At 43.2% G+C, this 21,953-nt stretch overlaps 2 protein-coding genes across 2 annotated transcripts; one reads left to right on the top strand and one right to left on the bottom strand.

Moving 5' to 3' along the window:
* Positions 1-9,637: 9,637 nt before the first annotated feature.
* Positions 9,638-11,954, bottom strand: mrps28 (mitochondrial ribosomal protein S28). The gene is made up of 2 exons (XM_083971186.1): positions 11,672-11,954; positions 9,638-10,138 (listed from the first exon to the last, which is right to left on the bottom strand). The coding sequence occupies exons 1-2, from the start codon at positions 11,951-11,953 to the stop codon at positions 9,848-9,850; spliced, it is 573 nt and encodes a 190-aa protein (XP_083827312.1). The 5' UTR covers position 11,954; the 3' UTR covers positions 9,638-9,847.
* A 637-nt stretch (positions 11,955-12,591) lies between these two features.
* On the top strand, positions 12,592-20,364 carry sde2 (SDE2 telomere maintenance homolog (S. pombe)). Its single transcript, XM_083970903.1, has 8 exons — positions 12,592-12,725; positions 13,766-13,883; positions 14,114-14,225; positions 14,946-15,115; positions 16,172-16,322; positions 17,013-17,174; positions 18,609-18,873; positions 20,019-20,364. Exons 1-8 carry the CDS (start codon positions 12,624-12,626, stop codon positions 20,244-20,246), a joined length of 1,308 nt encoding a protein of 435 aa, XP_083827029.1. The 5' UTR covers positions 12,592-12,623; the 3' UTR covers positions 20,247-20,364.
* The last annotated feature ends 1,589 nt before the right edge of the window (positions 20,365-21,953 follow it).

Below are 21,953 nucleotides of genomic sequence, written 5' to 3'. Positions count from 1 at the left end.
CACAGGTACAAGGCTCACTCGCACACCTTTCAAAATAAAATACATTCAAAACCATTTGTGTGTCTATTTCTTCCTGTACTTCAGTCATAGTTACAGACATTTATAACAACAAATAATTAACATATTAAATGCATAGTTCAATACACCAATACCATTACACTATTTACTTTTTTACTGAATGCTTATTTTTACTGAATGTTTTTAACTTACTTTTTAACCTTAAATGACATTTATTAACCATGAACTTAGACATTTTAAAATCGTAACTGCTATTTATTATGCAATTAACATATTTATTTAAACATATGCCCTTTTTATTCTTCATGAATTTCCACCGGGCTACATGTGAAATCAAATTCAAGAGCCTTGATTATGTCTGTTGGATTGATTTCCTTGACATGAGTTTTACATACAAAGTGCACTTCTCTTCTTAATGCTAATGAGGGTTGCATGATTGGTGTCACTTGATGCACTATGACTCTGTGGCTTGTTCCTATTGCATCACTGCAATCACTTGTTGCACTAAAGCAACCAATGATGCTCCAGCCAAGATCTGTGCGCTGAGCATAGGGATCTCTTCTTCACCAGACAGGATCTCCCTAGGAAGAAGGGCTTGCTGACAGTTATAACCAATTAGAAGGCCTACTTCACAGTCTAATGGTGGTGGGATCTTGTCGACTAGTTGTTCTAAGTGAGGCCACTTTTGAGCTGTCTGGGAAGTTGGGATATGCTCCCTGTCTGCTGGAATGAACTCCCTAGTGAAAAGTGATGGCAGTGGGATTCTTTTGTCTAGGTTATATCCTCTGACTTGCAAATTTGTCAGTTTTTGACAAGGTATGTCTGTTGACCTGTCCTGACTCTCTAGTAGAGCATAGCCTAGAATTTCTTGGTCAGGCTGAGTTATGGATGAGACCCAGACCGGCACGATTGATACATTGTCCCCCTCTGCTGGCCTGGCCGTAATCTCTCCTGTGCTCTTTTTCCATCCAGGTGTGTGATTGCTGCGGGGCGTATTTAAAGGCGGAGGTTCTGCGCGCTCTCTCTCTCTCCTCCCTCTCCGGTCCTGCGCTCAACCCTCGGCCACGCTTCCTCTCGTGGGTCCGGGAGCGTGGTGCTCGCGGCTGGCTGGCAGATCTTTTGATTCGGTTTTGTTTCTGTTCAGGGTTTAGGTTCTGGTTCTGTTGGGGATAGGGAAGAAGGTCGGTGCCCGGTCCGACGGCCCTGTGTGGGTTGGCTGTGGTGGCCGCCCTTTCCTTTGTTCTTTTTGTTTCAGTTTGCCTGCCAGTCCAGCCGCCTCCGTTGCTCTACTGTTTGATCCATCCCGCTTGTAACAATAAACCTTTTTATGTGCATTTGTAACTCCCATCTCCACACTTATGTTGCCTCCCGTGAATATACATAGTGGTCGTTGACGATTGAGGATGTCTGTGTGCTTAGGCCTGCTTGCATCACTCTATTAGTAGTTCCTGTCGAAACTGTTTCTTTGGTGACTGCTTTGTCCTTTAAGTTGTTGTCTCCCTTTGGAGATACGAATGTTTGACGTTCTGAAAACTTGTCAACATGTAAACCAGTTGGACGTTTTTTCTGACATCTTTCACATGTACTTCTGTTGTCACAGCTTCTTGAGTGATGACCTGTCTTCAAGCACCCGAAGCAAAGCTTTTCTGTCTGCACAAACTTAACACAATCTTGAACTGTCCTCTCACAGAACTTCCTACAGTTGGCAAGGACGTGTCCTGTTCTTTTGCAGAAGTCACTAGGGGTGGTTAATTGGCCCAATTTCCCGATTCGATTCGATTTCGATTATTGAAGTCTCGATTCGATTACAGACCGATTATCGATTATTAGCGATTATCGATATGATTTTCGATTAATGATCATTGATCTTCAATTTATTACAGTTATAAAAACAGAACACAACACTGTGTACCTTCAGTGATCAAATAACACTGATCAATATTTATTGCTCTGGAACAACCAGCTTGCACATTTTACTGTAGCCTTGTAGCTATACTGTACACAGTTATGAAAACACAACACACTGTGTAACTTCAACTTGAGTGATCAAATACTGATCAATTATTGCTCTGGAACAACCAGCTCACACACATTTTACTGTAGCCGTAACTATACTGTACACAGTTATAAAAAAAAACAGAACACGCTGTGTAACTTTCAACTTGAGTGATCAAAAAAACTCTGGAACAACCAGATTCTTATGGAGGAAGACCAGCTGGTCCACATGTTGTGGAGTGAGCATACTCCGTTGTGCTGACACAATGTCCCCCGCAGAGGAGAACACTCTTTCGGCAGCGACGCTCGTTCCAGGGATACATAAGTATCGTTTGGCCAGCTTGGCCAGGCGAGGATACACAAGCTCGTTGGAGCTCCACCACTCAAGGGGGTTATCACTGAGAGGAAGTGAAGGGGCCTCCAGATACCTGCGAACCTCTTCCTCAACCCTGGTTTGTACTGACTTGGGCTCCTCTGTGTTGACAACACTAAATGTTTGGCCCAGTAGTGCAGTCAGTGAAGATGGTCTCGAGGTGGAGTGGGTGGAGGGGCCGGCCTCCTCCAGCTCCTTGAACTCGAAACTCCTCAAACACATGCAAGTCATCCTCCTCATTTTCATCAGGCATGTCATCACCTTCCTCCTCAAGCACTTGAGCCTCTTGCCTCACCACCTGCCACAGGGAAACAGTAAAAAAAACAGGTTAAAGCATTCACATTTCAAAATAATTTAACAAATACAAAAGCATCATCATAATTCAATAACCTACATTTTAATTTCCCTTTCCAAGTCTATATTTTTACATTGAAATAAAACTTGCTCAATGAGACTTAAGTATTACATTTTTAGTTGTTGAATTTTATACTACAGAGCATTCTATCAATCACATAATTGATCATTCTCTGAAGTAGTAGAATTATTTATATCAAAGGAAATGCCACCTCAAGGGATGTAGCCTCTGCAGTCAACTGGTTGTATGTCTCTACTTTTTCATCCTCTGAAAGAAATGGAAGAGCCTTGAAACGAGGGTCAAGGGCAGATGATGCATGGAGCATGTGCCTCTCTTTTGCAGATGTATATCTCTTCTTTAAGTCTTCCCGGATTGCATGCTTGACTTCACGGGTCATCTGGTCATCCTCTGGTGCAGCGGTAAAGTGGGCCAGGAGCTGTGCATGTAGTGGGGCAATGACAGAGAGAGTAGGCATGTTCAGACATTGTGGTGGTTGCCAACTTCATGGGCTTGAGGACCTTCACCAGGTGTTCAGCGCCGGACACATCTGCCTCACTCAATGTGCAGATGTCATGTACACCCTTCCTCACCTGTAAGGATGATGGGAATTAGAAACAGGAATTAGAATAGTTGACATAATATAAAGGAATCAACACTCAATCAAGGTCCATTCATGTTGTTCACACAATGTAGATCAGAAATTTTCATTTGCTAGCATCACCAAAGAGTCCCCAGACAAACAATTAAACTTATCAACCACTAATGTCATTAATACTGTATTAAATCTAATAAAATCTTAAAATCCTGTATACTTACTTGAGGAGAGAGGAGCGCCGCGCAGACAGCTGGCTGTTGTTCAAGGAACCTGTCAACCATGTCAAAGCCACTATTCCACCTTGTTGGGGCATCTGTTTTTAATTTGTGTTTAGGCAGTTCTGGTAAAATAAAAATAAAAACCTTATTATGAGTAACATACATGGAATTAAATTCTTAAGTAGCATATTGATAAATTAGTTAATATAATAAGTTAATAAAAGCTTGATTTGTATGCTACTAAATTGATTTACTTTGATTACAAAGGCAAACATTTTAATGTTGTTGTTGTTGTTGTTGTCGTCATCATCATCATCATCATCATCATCATCATCATCATCATCATCATCATCATCATCATCATCATCATCAATATCAATAATTTCAAGCCTTTGACTTACCGAGTAGCGCCTGCTTTTGTTCCAGCACATGACTGGCCGTGGTGCTCCGATGGAAGAAAGCAGTGATCCGCCTAACTCTACCCAAGAGTCGGGCTACAGTGGGCAGCTTCAGGGCTCGTTGGCAGGCGAGGTAATTTTTGGTCAAAAAAAAAAAAAATGTAAGCCGCGCGCCTGTCGTCTTTTTAAAATCGCCTGTTTGGTTTTTGGTCATTTTCTCCAAAACCACCGGCCCGATTTCAACCAAACCTTCTGCGTTGGACTCCCCTCGGACCCCCAGATGATATATCCGAGTTTGGAGAAATTTGAAGAAATTTTAATCTTTGGTCAAAAAAAAAAAAACGTAAGCCGCTCGCCTGTCCTCTTTTTAAAATCGCCTGTTTGGTTTTTGGTCATTTTCTCCAAAACCACCGGCCCGATTTCAACCAAACCTTCTGCGTTGGACTCCCCTCGGACCCCCAGATGATATATCCGAGTTTGGAGAAATTTGAAGAAATTTTAATTTTTGGTCAAAAAAAAAAAAAAACGTAAGCCGCGCGCCTGTCGTCTTTTTAAAATCGCCTGTTTGGTTTTTGGTCATTTTCTCCAAAACCACCGGCCCGATTTCAACCAAACTTTCTGCGTTGGACTCCCCTCGGACCCCCAGATGATATATCGAGTAACATGTGACTATTTTTTGGTGAATTAAAACGAATTAAAAAGCACTTAAAGCAGTACTAAAGAACTTTCAGTTTTGGTTGAGTTTGGCGGCGCCAGTGGCCCAAAGCGGTAGTGTTTTGCCTGAAGGAAGACTCCATTTCCCATGAGCACTAGTGCATGGAAATTAACAGAAGACGTCCAAACTAAGTTTCTGTTAGCAGCGGATCATTTCTTGGATCATTTCTCAGTAAACACACTGAGAAATCCGACAGAAAGGTGCTGCATTGCCTGCTCCCTCCTCGTGGTGACTCGCCAGGCCCGGCTCTAGGCATTTTGGTGCCCTAGGCGAGATTACTCCCAGGCGCCCCCCCCCCCCCCCCAACAATGATCAATAATGATTAGAATGATAACGTAGCAGTGTATCTGTATGTCCCCTCTGACCCCGAGATACACAACTTGCACAACAATCAGTAAAATGTCATTAAGTAAATCCTGGGTGGAGACATGAAAAAAATTAGTCTACAGTCATGAGAATAACCTGTTGTGATGCTTGAAATGGGTATACGAAAGTCTTAGCTTCACAAAAGCAGTGGAATATACTGTATGAATAAAAGCTAATAGATACGTGTGGAAAACAAGTTAAAATGAAATTTTGTGAAATTGCTTTTTGAGCATAAATGTTATCTGTCATTCTATTTTCACCAAATGTCTCAAATGTAAAATAAAAGAAGCTAAATATTGACTTAACATTACATTTCAAACTTCATGAGATGTGTGTAGCCCTAAATGAGAAATTAGCTTTTTTTCTCCAAACAAAATATCAACTAAACAGACAAAAAACACAAAATGTACAATATTTAACCTATATAATGTACCCTCCATGTGTTGTCACTGTGGTTCTGTTTGAGAGGTAAAAAAAAAAAATGGTTTGAGAGCTCAGCAGGTCTGGAGTTGGAGCTGTGGCCCTGCTGTCTAAGCAGGCTGAAGTCTCAACTCTCTCTTCTTTTTTCAATATCTTCCTCATCTAATGAGTCAGAACTTTCAGCCTCTGAAGCACCGTCATCCTCCTCACTGCTTCTCTCTCTCTCCTATCGATTCTGCGGGTTCGAAGCGCTTCACAGCTGTTCTTTTGATTGACAGGTCGTCAAGGGCGGCGTAAAATGACCGAAATATAAACAAAAACATATCGAGACGGTCGCGCAAACGAGCCGGCATTTGTGCCGACTTTGAGGATTAATGCAACCAAGTATCCACACATCTAATTAAAAATGTGGCGTTTCTAACAAGAAAACGGCTTGAAAGCATTCCCACTGCAGACAGGTACCTCTGCTGTGTGTGTGACTGCGGGGAGAGCGGAGGGCAGTACCAATGGGCATGTCGGGAGAGGGGGGGGCGACTTAGTAAGTAATGTTGTAACATATTATATTATTACTTTTTAATAGGTATTGCTTTGCATTTAAATTAACGTGGGGTTATTTTTTGTATTAAGAAATAATAGTACCTAAAAATAGTGAAAGTTACACTTTTTTTTCTTTCCCATTTGTGGTGCTGGCGCCCCCTGGATGGACGGCGCCCTTAGCATTTGCCTATACGGCCTATGCCACGGGCCGGCCCTGTGACTCGCAAAAGTGAAAGTGAAACTTAAGAGAGAGCCGGGTTCCTACCATGCTCCTCAAAGTTGCTTAGTGCCAGTGAAGGCGATACAGACCCCCTCAGGCCATGACAGAGGTGTCATTCAACCTGTTGTAAGTCGATGTACCATCACAAAAGTTATGAAAATATTATATGAAGGTTGAAAAGTTCCTTAGTGTTGGTTTAACAGCAAGTTACAAAGTTGAGCTCCTTCTCCTGCTGCTGTGAAAAAAATGCATTGGGCTGAATGCGAGCAGAGAGCTCCCTGGCTGCATTTAAAAAATATTTTAAATTATTATCTAAGTCTCTTTGCATTTTTGAACAGAATTTTAGCCAGAAGACAATTGTGGCTACAAAACTGGAGAAAATTATGTGTCTATAGAGTTTAATTTGTGGCCGTGCTGACAGTTTAGCCAGAAAAACCCTAGAATGTTTTTTTGCCTCTCTCCACTCTGGCTGACAATGTCACCACTCTAGCTCTGCTCGTTAGACGCAACACACACCCATTATAAAGCTGGGTTTTGTCAAAAAACTTAATGATTTTAAAACTGCCAAATATCAGAAACTGTTGAAGATATCAATAAGCTGAGTCATAGAGGAACACTTAAAAAGTTTGTCTACAGCTTAGAATTTGAATGAAGTCTCTAGCAGAAAGTATGGTGAAGCTTTAGTGGCTGAAAGAAGTAAGAAGATTTGAAGAGTTTGAAGACTGTTCCAATGCATTCTCTATGGGGGAAAAAAAAATCTGAAAAAGTTAAATATTTGAAAAAGTATAAAAAGTATGAAAAATTTGAATACATCCGATAAAGTCCAGAAATAGCTGCACGTTTTGATATATGAATTGTTGAAATGAAGGACTAGAAGAAGACCGTAAAAAGGCAGAAGAAAATGGCCGAACAGAAGAACAATAGTGTGAATGCTTTCAGCATCGTTTTAATTCACCAAAAAAGTCCTCTTCTTACTTGGTGTGGCTCATTTCTGCACTTTCCTTACTTTTTTTTAAAGCAGAAGCCAGTGATCCTCTTATTAAAGGTTTTCTTTGCCCCTCACATACTGTCTCTGTCTGTAGCCTAGTGGTTAGCCCACTGTGCCTGAAGGTTGCTGGTTTAAATCTTGCCTCAACAACAATTATAGTGAATTATTTTCCCAGTCGTCCTCTGTTGACTTCTGATAACTTGCTTCACGTTGAAACTGCTGCTCTCAGCCTGAAATTCACAGAAATTTTAATTGTAAGTCATTCAAGCTTGACTCTCAAGCTTTCTTGGTGTTGACACAGTGTGTTTCCAACAGGTGCAGCTTTGGGCTCGTTAACTTCAGAGTGAGACAGAGTGCAGCTCATCAACAGACAACAGTCTTTGCAACTGTGTGTACACTGTGGCCTAGAGGCAGAGTGAAAGTCTACTGACCAAGAGATTGTGGGTTTGATCAAACATTTGTATGGTGATCACTGCTTGCACTATTTGCTAATTCTGCAACAGCGTTCAGCTGCTTTCAGCATTCACACGCATTTCCATCAGGAAATGCTACTTTATCTAGTTAATAAAATGTTCTTACCTGCAGCGGTTCCCTTGGTATTTTTTATTTACAGAAAAATTAAGTTTGTCCGAGTGGAGTTCCCGTAGGCAGCTATCAAAGATGGTGGCGAATATTATACACGAAGAAGAGCAATCAACTTCCGGTCGTGACTTCCGGTATGGATGAGTTATGGCGGCGCCCTTGTCCCTGCATACGGGTCCCTCTCGTATTTTGGGCATATTCCATTAGTGTGTTGCTCATTTGCATATTCAAATTAATAAAAAAAAAACTTGTAATACAAATGTTACTTTCATTGTGTAAAGTTTCATTATGATAGGAGTAAAGGAAAAAAACAGCCCCATTCAGGTGTATTGTATTGGCACCCAGTCCAATAACTATAGTCCAGGCAAAATAGCGTTTTCCGACAAACTAATTGTAAGAGAATGTTTTTCACCATACATCATTTCTATGAGGTGTCCAGAACAACATACTAAAAGTCCTAAGAAATCCTAGTTGGGGAAATATGTTTAATTCTCATCAATCCAACATTGATTTACTGTATAAAGTCTATGGTGCCAATACAATACACCCCAATGGGGCTATTTTTTTTCCTTTACTGCTACCACAATTAAACTTTACACAATGAAAGTATCTATGAAATGTAACATTTTTTGTATTACAAGTTTCTTGGAAAATGAATTTGAATATGCAAATGACTAATTGAGTTATGGTCAAGAAGCCATAAAACCGCAAGCAGCAAAAACAGGGGCCAAATAACTTAGTTCTTAGTCCCGCTTAGTCCCCCTACACTAATTTTATGACCCAGAGTGGGCTCAAATTCAATTTTCTTTTCTGTACACCTTAAACTCTTTCGCGACCACACTAATTCCTCAGCACATCCGCTCAGGACCACATGTTTTTAGCTATTTGTTTACCTTTTTCTCACGTCGAACCGAACTCTGTACATCACCTAGAAACAAACGGTCTTCACGTGGTTGAAGAGTGACTTTCCAACGTGCTCCTCGAAAAAACGGCGAGTTTTTCAGCCGTTTCGTTCATGAGTACGAAGGAGAAGAAGAGAGCTGGGTTTCTCCAAAAACGGAGCTCCCGCTCTAGTTTCAGAGAAAAACGCACTTTTGTGTCAAGTGGCAATCTGCTCATTTTACCGCTACTCTGCAGTGTGGCGTCTCCCAAATCATTTCTACGGCTAAATAAATATATTTGTAGGTAAATCTGTCTGGGGGGTGTGGCAGCCTGGAGAGCAGCGGTGCAGCGGTGTGGGTCTCTGGCTGCAGCGGAGCAGCTCTGTGACACTCCTGTGTGACTGGCCGGCGGTGGGTGCTATGGGGCGGGGGCGGCGGCTCACAGCACCCGCTGCACCGTGAAAACAGCTGAGATAACGGGCTTTCAGATCCGAGTCTCCAAACCAGAAACCGCACCGGAAAAACTCGCCAGATTTGTCGTCGGTCGCTTTTGTCAAAAGAGGGTTTGGAAAGTCGCCAGATTCAGCGAGAAAGTGGCAACACTGTAGCCGACAGCCGCACAGCGCTGCACGCTGTCCCCACAGCAGCGTTCAAGGAGAACGATTACTCAAACAAAACCAAGATCACACAGTTTATAAAAAACATTATGTTTTGATTGTAGTTTAAAATAGTTTTACATATCAGAGGACTACCATATTCACACACAGGGTACCTCAGAGTGTCTATTATCCTAATCTGTAAAAAAACGGTTTTGACGAGTTTACTCGTCAATGGTCGCGAAAGAGTTAAAATATAGACTTTTTTTTCAGAACAACAAGAAATTTGAATTTTGGATAAACTATCCCTTTAAGTTAAAAAAAAAACTAAAAAAACTTTAGTTTATGAAATGATAAGAACTCTATTGATCAATGATTATTACAGTTTTTATTAATGACTCATCTTCAACATCTGACGTCACACACACACAACAAACAAACAGTTTAAATAAACATCTGGGTCCAGACTCAGGAGGTTCTGGTTCTGGTTCTGGTTCGGACAGCGTGTGTTCAGTTAATGACCAGCAACACAAACATCTGGTCCATGGTTCCGGTTCAGGTTCTGGTCCTGAACTCTCTGGTGAGTCCTCTCAGTCCCGGTTCTGGTTCTGGTTCTGGTTCTGGTCCCGGTCTCGGGTCTCCAGCGGGCCCAGCAGCGTGGCCTGGGCCTCCAGCAGCGTGGTGTCGGTGCCGGCCCCCAGGAACCGGGCCGTGAGCTCCAGGTCCTGCAGCCGGACTCGAACCCGGGTCCCTCGCTGCAGCCGCTCCCCTCCGCCGTCCGCCGCCGCCGGCCGCCGACACACGCAGTGGAACTTCCCCCCGAAGTCGATGTAGAGGTCGTCCCCGACAACGTGGAAGATCCTCCCCACCACCACCTTGTCCTGGTGGAGGACAAACACAAGCCATATGAAACGCAGATAGTGACGGGCTAACTTCTGTTAGCCTGTCTATGGAGTTTTACATTATACGTTAGCATTAAGCTAGCGGACTTTATGCTTAGTTGTGATACTGGCTAACATCTAAACATCTCTGACAATATGTTGCCTCAAATACGTTGTTGACTTAACTTAGAACAGATGTAGACATCCTTGTTAAGTCTATCCAGGTTTAGTTGGTGTTGTGGTCTACTGCATAACTTTATCCAGAGCAGACACTTCTCTAGGTTGAGATGTGGCTGAGAAAAGGTAAAAAAATCCCCCCCGTGGCCTCTCAGGATACCTAGTGTCAGAGTTGCATGTACCCCATGAACACCGTTTGACCATTTAAACTTAGAATGTCAAGAAAAAACATATAAAAACGAATGAAAACTGAGCCAATCACAGTGCGCATAGCTAGCCCATACACTGGGACATTCTCTGCTTCCACGTCCATTGAAATGCATTGCAGTTAGTCAGTTTTCATTCGTTTTATATGTTTTTTCTTGACATTTTAAGTTTAAAATGGTCAAACGGTGTGCTTTGATTGATCCCCTGTGAGAAAATGTTGTTATTTCACTTTTTTATTTATTTTCTACAGCTTTACTTTCTATTATTGTTCTGTTTATATAGGCAAGGCAAGGCAAGGCAATTTTATTTGTATAGCCCGTTTTTACAAACAGTTTGTCTCAAAGGGCTTTACATGGCATCGTAGCAACATCCTCTGCCCTTAGACCCTCACATCGACTGAGGAAAAACTCCATGGAAAACCCTTTTAACAGGGAAAACAGGAGAAACCTCAGGGTGAGCAACAGAGGAGGGATCCCTCACCCAGGACGGACACACGTGCAATAGATGTTGTTACAGACAAGAAAACATATATACCGCAGTGAAGTTAGTTTTAAGTTGTATATTTGTCAGACATTCGCTCCTTCTCAATACATTAAACATTCATAGAAAATATAAGTTCAAAATGCAATAAAAACAGGTGTGTGTCATAGAGGAGGATGTCCTGTGGTGATTTTGAGCAATAGGTCTCATGACCTGGGAGTTATTGAGCTCTACCGCTCATATTTACATGAAATAAATTAATAATCAATCCGAATATTTTCTCAAAAATCAACACAGGACAGAAGATCTAAGCCTCCTCTATGACACACACCTGTTTTTATTGGATTTGAACACATCTTGTATTTGGTGTTTTGTATTGTTTTGATCCTCTGTGAGGCACTTTGTGTTACTGCAACGTATGAAAAGTGCCATAAATAAAGTTGATTTGATCTTAATATTTTATATGAATTTTTAATATATTGAGAAGGAGCGAATGTCTGTCAAATATCCAACTTCAAACTAACTTCACTGCGGTGAAATGCTACGCTCAGTTCTGAAGGAAACAACTTTTGTAACTGCATTTTAAGATGCTTATTTGTGTTGTTTTTTTGCACCTTGCAGCAATAAATAAAAAAGGAAAATAAAAACCCCATGATGATCTGTAGTTACCTTGGCCGGGCCCATCTGGACCAGCGGGGAGCGGCGCAGCAGCGAGGAGAAGCTGTGGTCGCTGCCGGGGGAGGCGCCTCCTGGCCCGGCCTGGCCGCTCTGCGCCTCCCGCTGCAGCTCCGACTGGTGCTGCAGAGCAGAGGCGAAGCCCGACCTGGGCCTGTCCGAACCAGAACCAGAGCAGGTCCTGGACCAGGTCCTACTGCTGCTGCTGCTGCTGCTGCTGAGCCGGACCACCACACACCTGCACCGGGACACGACCGTCCACAAGGAGGCCGCCATGTTGGTTGTTCTTGTTCTTCTCCTTCTCGTTTTACGGCGGTTTGCATCCAGCTTGTTGGTGCATCACCGCCACCTTCTGTCCTGGAGTGTGAGACCAGACAAGAATGTATACATTCTACCCCATGTCATACATAGAAAATATATAGGATAAATATATACATTAAAAAACCACCCTCATCTTGCACTCCCTACAGCTGTCATCATATGTTGGTTGTTTAAATTTCGTTTATACCTTGGTATGAATTTTTTTTTTAAAACAACTTTATTATTGCTTTACAAAATACACAAACAGTGCATAAATTCATACGATGAGCATCATATTAATAACAATTGGATAACAAATAGACGTGACAATAAAATAAATACATACATAAATAGAAATAAATAATAGTAAAAATAAAAAATAAAAAGGAGAAGAAAAAAGTAAGATACACCAGGGGATATGAGCAATGGAAATTCAATTGAATTAAAGATATTAAAGTGGGAGCACAGATATAGTTTATAGTTTTGATAGCAGAGGAAACTGACTTGTGTGCAGTTCTCCTTTCCTCCGCCAGGCGGCGACGTAGCGACGTGTCGCGGTGACGTGGTGACGTCAGCTCCAGGACGGTGAAGACGCAGCAGCAGCAGCGCATGCGCAGACAGCTCTTTCTTCTCCAGTAGATCTAAGATGGAGGTGTTTGTTGACGCTCCGTGGTTCCAGACCAGCTGCTGGGGGTTCGAGTCCGGTTCTGTGGTGGAGGATGTTCTGACCCGGTTCACACAAGCTCAGGTGAGACACGGCACGGCACGGCGAGGCGGGAAAACCTAAAACAGGAACAATAGGAACAACAGGAAGTGTGTTAGCCGCCGTGCTAACGTTAGCAAACAAAGAAAAATAACTTCAACATGAAGTTAAAACAAAGAGAAGAGGAACTCAACACGTTTCTGTTTAAGGGATAGTTCAACATTTAGTCAAATTGTCCCATCACCATAACCCCTATAGTCATAGCAGTAGGTTTGTTACCTTTAATTGTCGGTGCAAGCTATTTTTAGAACGGCGGAGCAGAGCCGTGAACTGCTCAGAGCTACGCTACGGAGGCTCATTATGGGATTTCTTGGTTTCCCTCATCAAACTCATCAAATACACAATCCAACAACTCCACAACGCTCTGGTGGACAAGTTGTGAGCTGCACATTCACCACGCTATGAGATAATAACACAACGTTACCACACAGAGTTGTTTTAGAGGGAAATTCATGTAAAACCTCTGATGCGCGTTGCCTTCAGGGACAGTTTTTCATCATCAGTCTCTGTATTTCCCTCTAAAACAACTCTGTGTGGTAACGTTGTGTTATTATCTCATAGCGTGGTGAATGTGCAGGTCACAACTTGTCCACCAGAGCGTTGTGGAGTTGTTGGATTGTGTATTTGATGAGTTTGAAACCAAGAAATCCCATAATGAGCCTCCGTAGCGTAGCTCTGAGCAGCTCACGGCTCTGCTCCGCCGTTCTAAAAATAGCTTGCACCGACAATTAAAGGTAACGAACCTACTGCTATGACTATAGGGATTATGGCAATGGGCCAATTTGACTAAATGTTGAACTATCCCTTTAAGGTCCAACAGCAGCGTTAGAATATCTATAAAACAATAATACGACAGCGTTTCATTAGGAGTCGACATTCAAACTGTGAATCTTTATTCGTATCGTCTGTAAGCAACAGATCAAACCTGGCAACCCAGGGCCGAGCTTCTGCACTGAGGTATTATGGGATGTCATGTAGTGTGTTACAGTGTGACCTCATCTCTGTGTGTGTGTGTGTGTGTGCAGGGCGTGTCCGGGGAGGATTTCTACGTGGTGCAGAGCGGCCGCCGCTCCGACCTGCAGGACCCGGTTCAGCATGGAGCCGTCTATCACCTGGAGCCGCGGCTCCGCGGCGGGAAGGGAGGTGAGTCCAGGAAGTACACCGGTCCAGGCCAAACGCTGGGAGGCTCTGGGACCGGGCTAAACCCTGACACCTGTCTCTCTGTGTGTGTGTGTGTGTGTGTCTCTATGTGTCTGTGTGTGTCTCTCTGTGTGTGTGTGTGTGTGTGTGTGTGTCTCTGTGTGTGTGTCTCTCTGTGTGTGTGTGTGTGTGTGTCTCTCTGTGTGTGTGTGTGTGTGTGTGTGTGTGTCCAGGTTTCGGCTCCATGCTGCGAGCTCTCGGCGCTCAGATCGAGAAGACGACGAACCGCGAGGCGTGTAGAGACCTGAGTGGACGACGCCTCCGAGACGTCAACCACGAGAAGGAGTGAGTCTCACACACACACACACAAACACACACACAAACACACACACATGTTGTTGTTCCAGGGGTTAGGGTGACAGGGTTAAAGGATAATTACCGTTTTTTTACATTCAGGAGGGTTAGGGTTACATCTCTGAGCGCCGCCCGGCTCATTCTGATAATAATCATTCTGCTTCGGCATTCGGGTCCATTTTTATCTCAACTAGCCGGAGCTTTAGTGAGTCCAGGTTGAGGAGAGGAAGCCTGTGGAAGCTGAACTTCATCCAGCTGCTCATTTTGTTCTGACAAGTCAGAAACACGCAGAAACGAACCATAGCGTTAGCATTAGCAACAAGCTCAGAGATGACATCATCCAGGTCAGAGGTCAGTAGGTCAACCTACAGACCCCGGATGTTGATAACAGCTAACCCCGGACTCAGAGGGGAATAGCACTAGCCTATCAGAACTAAATATTGGTGAAATGAAGGAGTTTCTCTGCAGATAATGTGTTATTTAGAGGCTGCATTCTGCTGCCCTGTAGACTCCATTATACGGATATACGCGCCTCTCGGCTGGAGCTCATTTCATCACAACCACTTGGAATGACACCAAAGTTATCTGGGGGAGGAAATGATCGGAGTTTAGGATAGAAATAAGGACCAGATTGTAAAAAACTGAAATGATCCTTTAATGATGTCACCGTGCTGACATCCCCGTGCTGACATGACGCTGTGTGTCCGTCAGGATGGCGGAGTGGCTGAAGAAGCAGGCGGAGCGCGAGGCGGAGAAGGAGCAGCGCCGTGTGGAGCGGCTGCAGAGGAAACTGGCCGAGCCGCGTCACCACTTCACCGACCCCGAGTACCAGCAGCAGTGTCACGACCTGTCGGAGCGCCTCGAGGACTCCGTGCTCAAAGGTGAGTCAGGACCTCTGGAGATCAACTTGTTCCCTGTTAGCTGCATCCATCCCATAATGTGGTTAGGTACTGTAGCACAGGGGTACCCCAAGGAGCCGTGAGCTCACCTCTCTTATTTACCTTGTACACTGATGAACTGATCCAAAGGGGGTGAGAGTTCATGACCCTGTGATTATATATGATAGTGAAATTGAGCAGGTAGAATCCTACAAATACTTGGGGATACATTTGGATAATCAACTCAAATGGCATGTGCACACTGATGTTTTATGCACCAAACTAGCTCAGAGACTGCATTTCCTTCACCGTCTAAGACTGTTTGGCGTGAATACCAGGGTCATGACCATATTCTATCATGCTGTACTTGGAAGCTTGATTAGATATGGAGTGACAGCCTGGTTCGGCTCTCTCACAGTTCAGAGCAAAAAGAGGCTCGAAAAACAGGTGAAAATGGCCATGAAAATAACTGGCAACAAAGACGACCCGACCCTTCAGTCAGTTTACGAAGGCATCGTGGTGAACCTGGCACACAGAACTCTAAATGATCCCTCACACATTCTGTATCCAGAATATGAACTGTTGCCTTCAGGGAGACGGTTCAGAGCATAGAGCCGATACAAACTCAGCTTCCTCCCTACATCCATTTCCCTTCTAAACAAACCCGCTAAATCTTAATTGGTTCGTTATCCCTATCTTTCATTCTTTTTCTTGAGATTGTACTTTTGTACTTTAAAAAGAAAAAAACGTTTTAATGCTCCAGATAGCTACTCCTGCACTTTATTTGAGTTTTTAATAGTTTCTCATCAGTACTTTTTATCTACCATATTTATATGTATCTGTGTGAATGGGAGAGTTGTGTGTATGTGAGAACTGTGCGAGGATGTGTGTCAAATGTACTGGTTTTTTATCTGTTATGTGTAATTATGTAATGCAGTTAGTTACTTGTGGCACATGACTGTCCATGACACATTTCCCTGCAGGGACAATAAAGTTTGTATTGTATTGTATTGTTCCCCTCAGTCCTCCTGTGTAGTGACCGTGTCCTCTGTGTCTCAGGGCTGCAGGCCTCCTCCATCAGCCAGGTGAAGGTGGACGACGTCGCTGCAGCAAAGAGGCCGAGCTCCGACCGCAGCCAGCAGCCGGAGAAGAAGAAGCAGAAGAAGGAGAAGACGGCGGCAACGGCAGCAGCAGCAGCAGCAGCGGGGGGGTTCTGGTGAGTCACTGGTTCATGTAGCAGAGAGAGAGACAGAGAGATGTACACACACATGCACCTCACTTTTTATATATATACTGTGTATATATATATATATATTTTTTTTAATTATTATTATTTTTCATTAATTTTCATTATTTTTTTACTTATTAATTCTATATTATTACTAATTAAAGCTACATTGTGTAAGAATTCCTCCCATCTAGTGGTGCGGTTGTATATCTCAAGCAACTCAATCGTATTTTTCATGCTGCATTCAGGTGAAATGAGTTTCCGTGGTTTCCTACCGTCAGCTGCAACTGAACCGAGCTTGCCCGCTCCATGTAGATATGAATGATATGAACTGCAAATTCATAGTTTACCGGAACACTTTAGTTTGTTGATGGGGGGATTATTGATGAATGAAAAACGTACTTTTGAACGAAATAATCGATTTTCGTGAATAGATAACAGAAGAAGTTACACAATGTACCTTTAATTAACCATCTATGTGTTTGTTGTTGTATTTGTATTGCTGCCCCAATGCTTTGGCAATATTGTACATCACAGTCATGCCAATAAAGCTTATTGAAACCGAGAGAGAGAGAGAGAGAGAGAGCGCCACGCGGAGATGACTGAACGGAGCGATGCTGAGCTGGACAGATGATGATGTTTATGTTGATGTTTCTGTTGTCATGGTAACAGGACGGGGATGGGGGAGCTGGACGACCTGGTGAGCTCAGAGGACGAAGACGATGAAGACGAGGAGGAGGAGACTCCGTCCACGTCCGCCTCCAGCTCCAGCTGCAGAGCCGTCGCCGTGGCAGCACAGAGGGAGGGGGCGGGGCCTCAGCAGAGCAGCAGCAGGTGAGGATGGATACAACCATGGTAACGGCCGGTGTAGCATAGACCTACGGGTACCAACATAAAAAGAGGAGTAAAGCAATATATTAAGCGGTAATATATATATTTAAGCATCAAAGATGTTCAATCAAACCCACATAGTTTGAAACAACTTTCACAACACACACAGCCAGTATCACAACTAAGCATAAAGTCTGCTAGCTTAATGCTAACGTATAATGTAAAACGTCATAGACGGGCTAACAGAAATTAGCATCGCTATCCAGAGTCTGTGGTCAGTTTATAACGCTTGTTAGGAAATTTGCTCCGACGTTTGTTGTGGGAGTCTGTGGAAGCCGCGACCGGACAACTCTGACAGCTGGACACATTTATTGAGGCTGCTGCACTACTGCATTTATTTGGTAGCTACACCGGTCACTACTGCATTTATTTGGTAGCTACACCGGTCACTACTGCATTTATTTGGTAGCTACACCGGTCACTACTGCATTTATTTGGTAGCTACACCGGTCACTACTGCATTTATTTGGTAGCTACACCGGTCACTACTGCATTTATTTGGTAGCTACACCGGTCGCTACTTGCATTTATTTGGTAGCTACACCGGTCACTACTGCATTTATCTGGTAGCTACACCGGTCGCTACTGCATTTATTTGGTAGCTACACCGGTCACTACTGCATTTATTTGGTAGCTACACCGGTCACTACTGCATTTATTTGGTAGCTACACCGGTCACTACTGCATTTATTTGGTAGCTACACCGGTCGCTACTTGCATTTATTTGGTAGCTACACCGGTCACTACTGCATTTATTTGGTAGCTACACCGGTCACTACTGCATTTATTTGGTAGCTACACCGGTCACTACTTCATTTATTTGGTAGCTACACCGGTCACTACTGCATTTATTTGGTAGCTACACCGGTCACTACTTCATTTATTTGGTAGCTACACCGGTCACTACTGCATTTATTTGGTAGCTACACCGGTCACTACTGCATTTATTTGGTAGCTACACCGGTCACTACTGCATTTATTTGGTAGCTACACCGGTCACTACTTCATTTATTTGGTAGCTACACCGGTCGCTACTGCATTTATTTGGTAGCTACACCGGTCACTACTGCATTTATTTGGTAGCGACACCGGTCGCTACTGCATTTATTTGGTAGCTACACCGGTCGCTCTGGGTCGCTGTGGTAACGGCGATCCGTGACCGCAATGCATGATGGGATATCTTGCTCCGGTTAGTGACCATCGGATGTTCACTACATTTGGCGGTGAATTATGGGATAGATTCAGTCACTATATAGTGAACATTAATAATCACTAAACATTCAGACACCACTACAACAACTGGTCACTAGATAGAGAGGAGGTTAGGAGACAACATCAGTTTGTTCAGTTTCAGGACTTTGTCTCTTTCAGTTTCAGATCGTCCTCGTCCAATCAGACTAGAAGATCCTCCAAGGACCAGAGACCTCCAGAGACCAGAAGGTCTTCAGAGGACCAGAAACCTCCAGAGACCGAGTCCTCCAAGGACCAGAAACCTCCAGAGACCATAAAGTCTACAGAGGACCAGAAACCTCCAGAGGCCGAGTCCTCCAAGGACCAGAAACCTCCAGAGACCATAAAGTCCTCTGAGGACCCAGAATCTACCAAAGTCTCAGCAGAGTCCAGCTGTCGGTCTCAGCAGCAGGTCAGTAGTTTCCTCCAGATGTTCAACAGGTTTAATCTAAATGGTCTGGATGTTTAAATCCCTTGTTTCTCCATCCAGGATCAATAATCAATAATCCATCTTTACTTCAATCCAAGTTGGATTGGATCAATCTGATCCTTAAAGATCCCATACGACGCAGAAACATAACCTAGGCTTAACTGTAGAGTTTATCTACAAATGTCTGTACTTAGTGATGTGCGGATCGATGCTGAAATATCAATACTTCTGATACCAGACCTGTATGCTCTAAAATTGATTCTCAAATGAAGATACTTAAAGGTCCCATATTATACTCTTTTTACTCAATTTCACTCAGCTGTCAGACGTCTAACTAAACTGTGTTGTAAATGTATTGCCCCAAACTGATCCGTGGTCCTGAATGTCGGCTGTCTAAAAGTCACTCAGATGAGCTCTGCTGAGAACAAACTGTTTCTGTGTCTGCTGTGTACAGTAACCATGTTACTTAAAGGTGCAAAGATTATTACCACTTTATGACTTAAAATTGGTCGGTATTTCATCAATTTAGCTTAGTTTCTTGCTGTGCACTGCAGCCATAGAAATAGACGTGCTTTCATAATATGGGACCTTTAAATATTGTGAATATTTAATTTTCCAGTATTTTGGGAAAAGTTCTTTATTTGTTGAATAATTAAAACAAATAAAGTGCAGGAAAAACACAGTTTTTATTTGGACCGAACCAACTGCTGATCGGCGGGCGCTAACCCTGGGCGGAGGGATACGTGAGTTGGTTAGGTCCAAATAAAAACTGTGTTTTTCCTGCACTTTGAAGGGCTGGAAAAAATTATATTATAGTGAACAATGGAACTGTGTATTATTTTTTCAGGTAAAACCTCTTTTAGGCCATGAAAATAGGCCGTTTCTTTGGGTCTGTTCACAACACTGTATGTTGTAAATCTCTGGGCAGGGCTATTATGGGCTGGCGTTGCTAACGGGAGGAGTGCAGAGAGTCTTCTACTGCAATTAAAGTATTTAGGGGCTATTTGGAGATCATACAATCCCACTTTAAAAAAATGCTACTATCCCTTTAATGTAATTGCACACTGTCCCTTATTAAACTAATAAACTAAACTAAACTAAACTGAACTGTGTGTCTCTGTCTGCAGGCGGTTCCCGAGGTCCCGGTCCCCGTGGACTTGTCCTCGGTGGCGTCGGTGCAGCAGCTGGAGTCTCTGGGTCTGGACGTGCTGAAGGAGGAGCTCGTGTCTCGTGGGCTGAAGTGCGGCGGGATGCTGTCGGAGCGCGCCGCGCGCCTCTTCTCCGTCCGAGGACTGAGCCCAGACCAGATCCCCAGAGAGCTGCTCGCCAAGCCGGGCAAGGCCAGGAGGAAGTGAACCAAACGACCAATCAGATGTCTGAGCGTCCAATCAGAGAACAGCTCTTTAGTTTTGTAGCTTCGGTTTTATTTGATCAACTTTGTTGTTTTTGTTTTAAACCAGAAACTTTATTAAAATGTTTTGAAACAACCTGTTTTGTCTAGTTTTGTGTCACCAGTTCCTGTTCACCTGCTGTGTTCTGGTGTGAAACCCGGTGGTGGACAGTAATGGAGTAAATTAACTTACTTGAATACATGTCCAAGACAAATATTAGTACTTTTACTGGAGTTAATTAGTAGTACGGCTGAAAAGTACTGGTTACTTTCAGGTCTTTTTCTAAAATCCTATTGGACACAAGCTGTGTTTGTCAGAGAAGGAAACCCTAACCCCTAAAAGCAGCACATCAGTGCAGCTGCTTTCAAAGAGTTCATTCTCACTAACAAGAGTTCAAAGCTCCTTACATTCATTTACAAACTATTAGAGTCATTCATTGATGTGGAGAATAAGACATTTACTCTGACTCTTACTTAAAGTAAATTTAAAAGCAAGTACTTTTTTACTCTTACTCAAGTAATTTGTCAATAATTAATCTGAAAACACTGGGGGGTGTTCCATCAAAGTGGCTAAGAACATCCAGACTATGGTGTAATCTTGTAATGTTGAAGCTCGAATTAGCGAGAACTCCAAATTCAAGCCTCAGCTGGTCCAAGCCCACACCAGTCGAGTGCCGAACGAACAGATCATAAAATGGCTGAAATCAAAGGGAACAAAGCTTCTCCACAGCTACTGAACGCTGCTTATGGAGATTTATGATTAATTTAATTCACCACGCTATGAGATAATAACACAACGTTACCACACAGAGTTGTTTTAGAGGGAAATTCATACAAAACCGCTGATGCACGTTGCCTTCAGGGACAGTTTTTCATCAACAGTCTCTGTATTTCTCTCTAAAACAACTCTGTGTGGTAACGTTGTGTTATTATCTCATAGCGTGGTGAATGTGCAGCTCACAACTTGTCCACCAGAGCGTTGTGGAGTTGTTGGATTGTGTATTTGATGACTCCACTGCCATTTAAACCAGACTTTGAGCTTAGCGATCTTGATGGAAAACCCTCCAGATGGTTCCAGCTTCCTTCAGTGGTGCTGAGCGTGTGACTGAGAGACATGTGGTGCTTTTAAACAGACCATAATAATCACAACAGGTGTTGGGTCAGCTGACAGCATCATCTTCATTCATAACAAAGATGGTTTATAAGCCCCGCCCCCCCATGAGGAGTCAGCTTCCTGTATGATGTCACTAGGCTTCTGCTCGGCCACGCCCCTTTAGAGAGACCAGAGGCAGCATAGAGTGTATTGACTCCAATGGGACAATTTAACGTGAACACAGATTATGGTCTGTCCTTTCTCCCCACAGTCACTGAAGTAAATTTTGGACTCATTTTCCACAAGCCACATCTCTTCTGAACAGTTTGACATGAAAATGGAAACTTTCAGACGGACACATCAGGAGAAAATCCACTTTGTTCCAGACCTGTCTCTGTCTCTACGACGACACACTCTCGCCAGATTTGGCTCAGATCTCCATGGCAACGACAAACAAATGGCCACGAACTCCCGTAAAAAATGATTTAAATTATTTTCATCATGCTAAATATGACTGTTAGTAGTGTAAATAATTAATGTTATCATAAGAAAATATAAACATCTCACTTTCATCTACCT

This window comes from Trachurus trachurus, assembly GCF_905171665.1.
Source record: "Trachurus trachurus genome assembly, chromosome: 1".
Taxonomy (NCBI): domain Eukaryota; kingdom Metazoa; phylum Chordata; class Actinopteri; order Carangiformes; family Carangidae; genus Trachurus; species Trachurus trachurus.
This window is presented reverse-complemented; position numbering and strand designations above follow the sequence as displayed.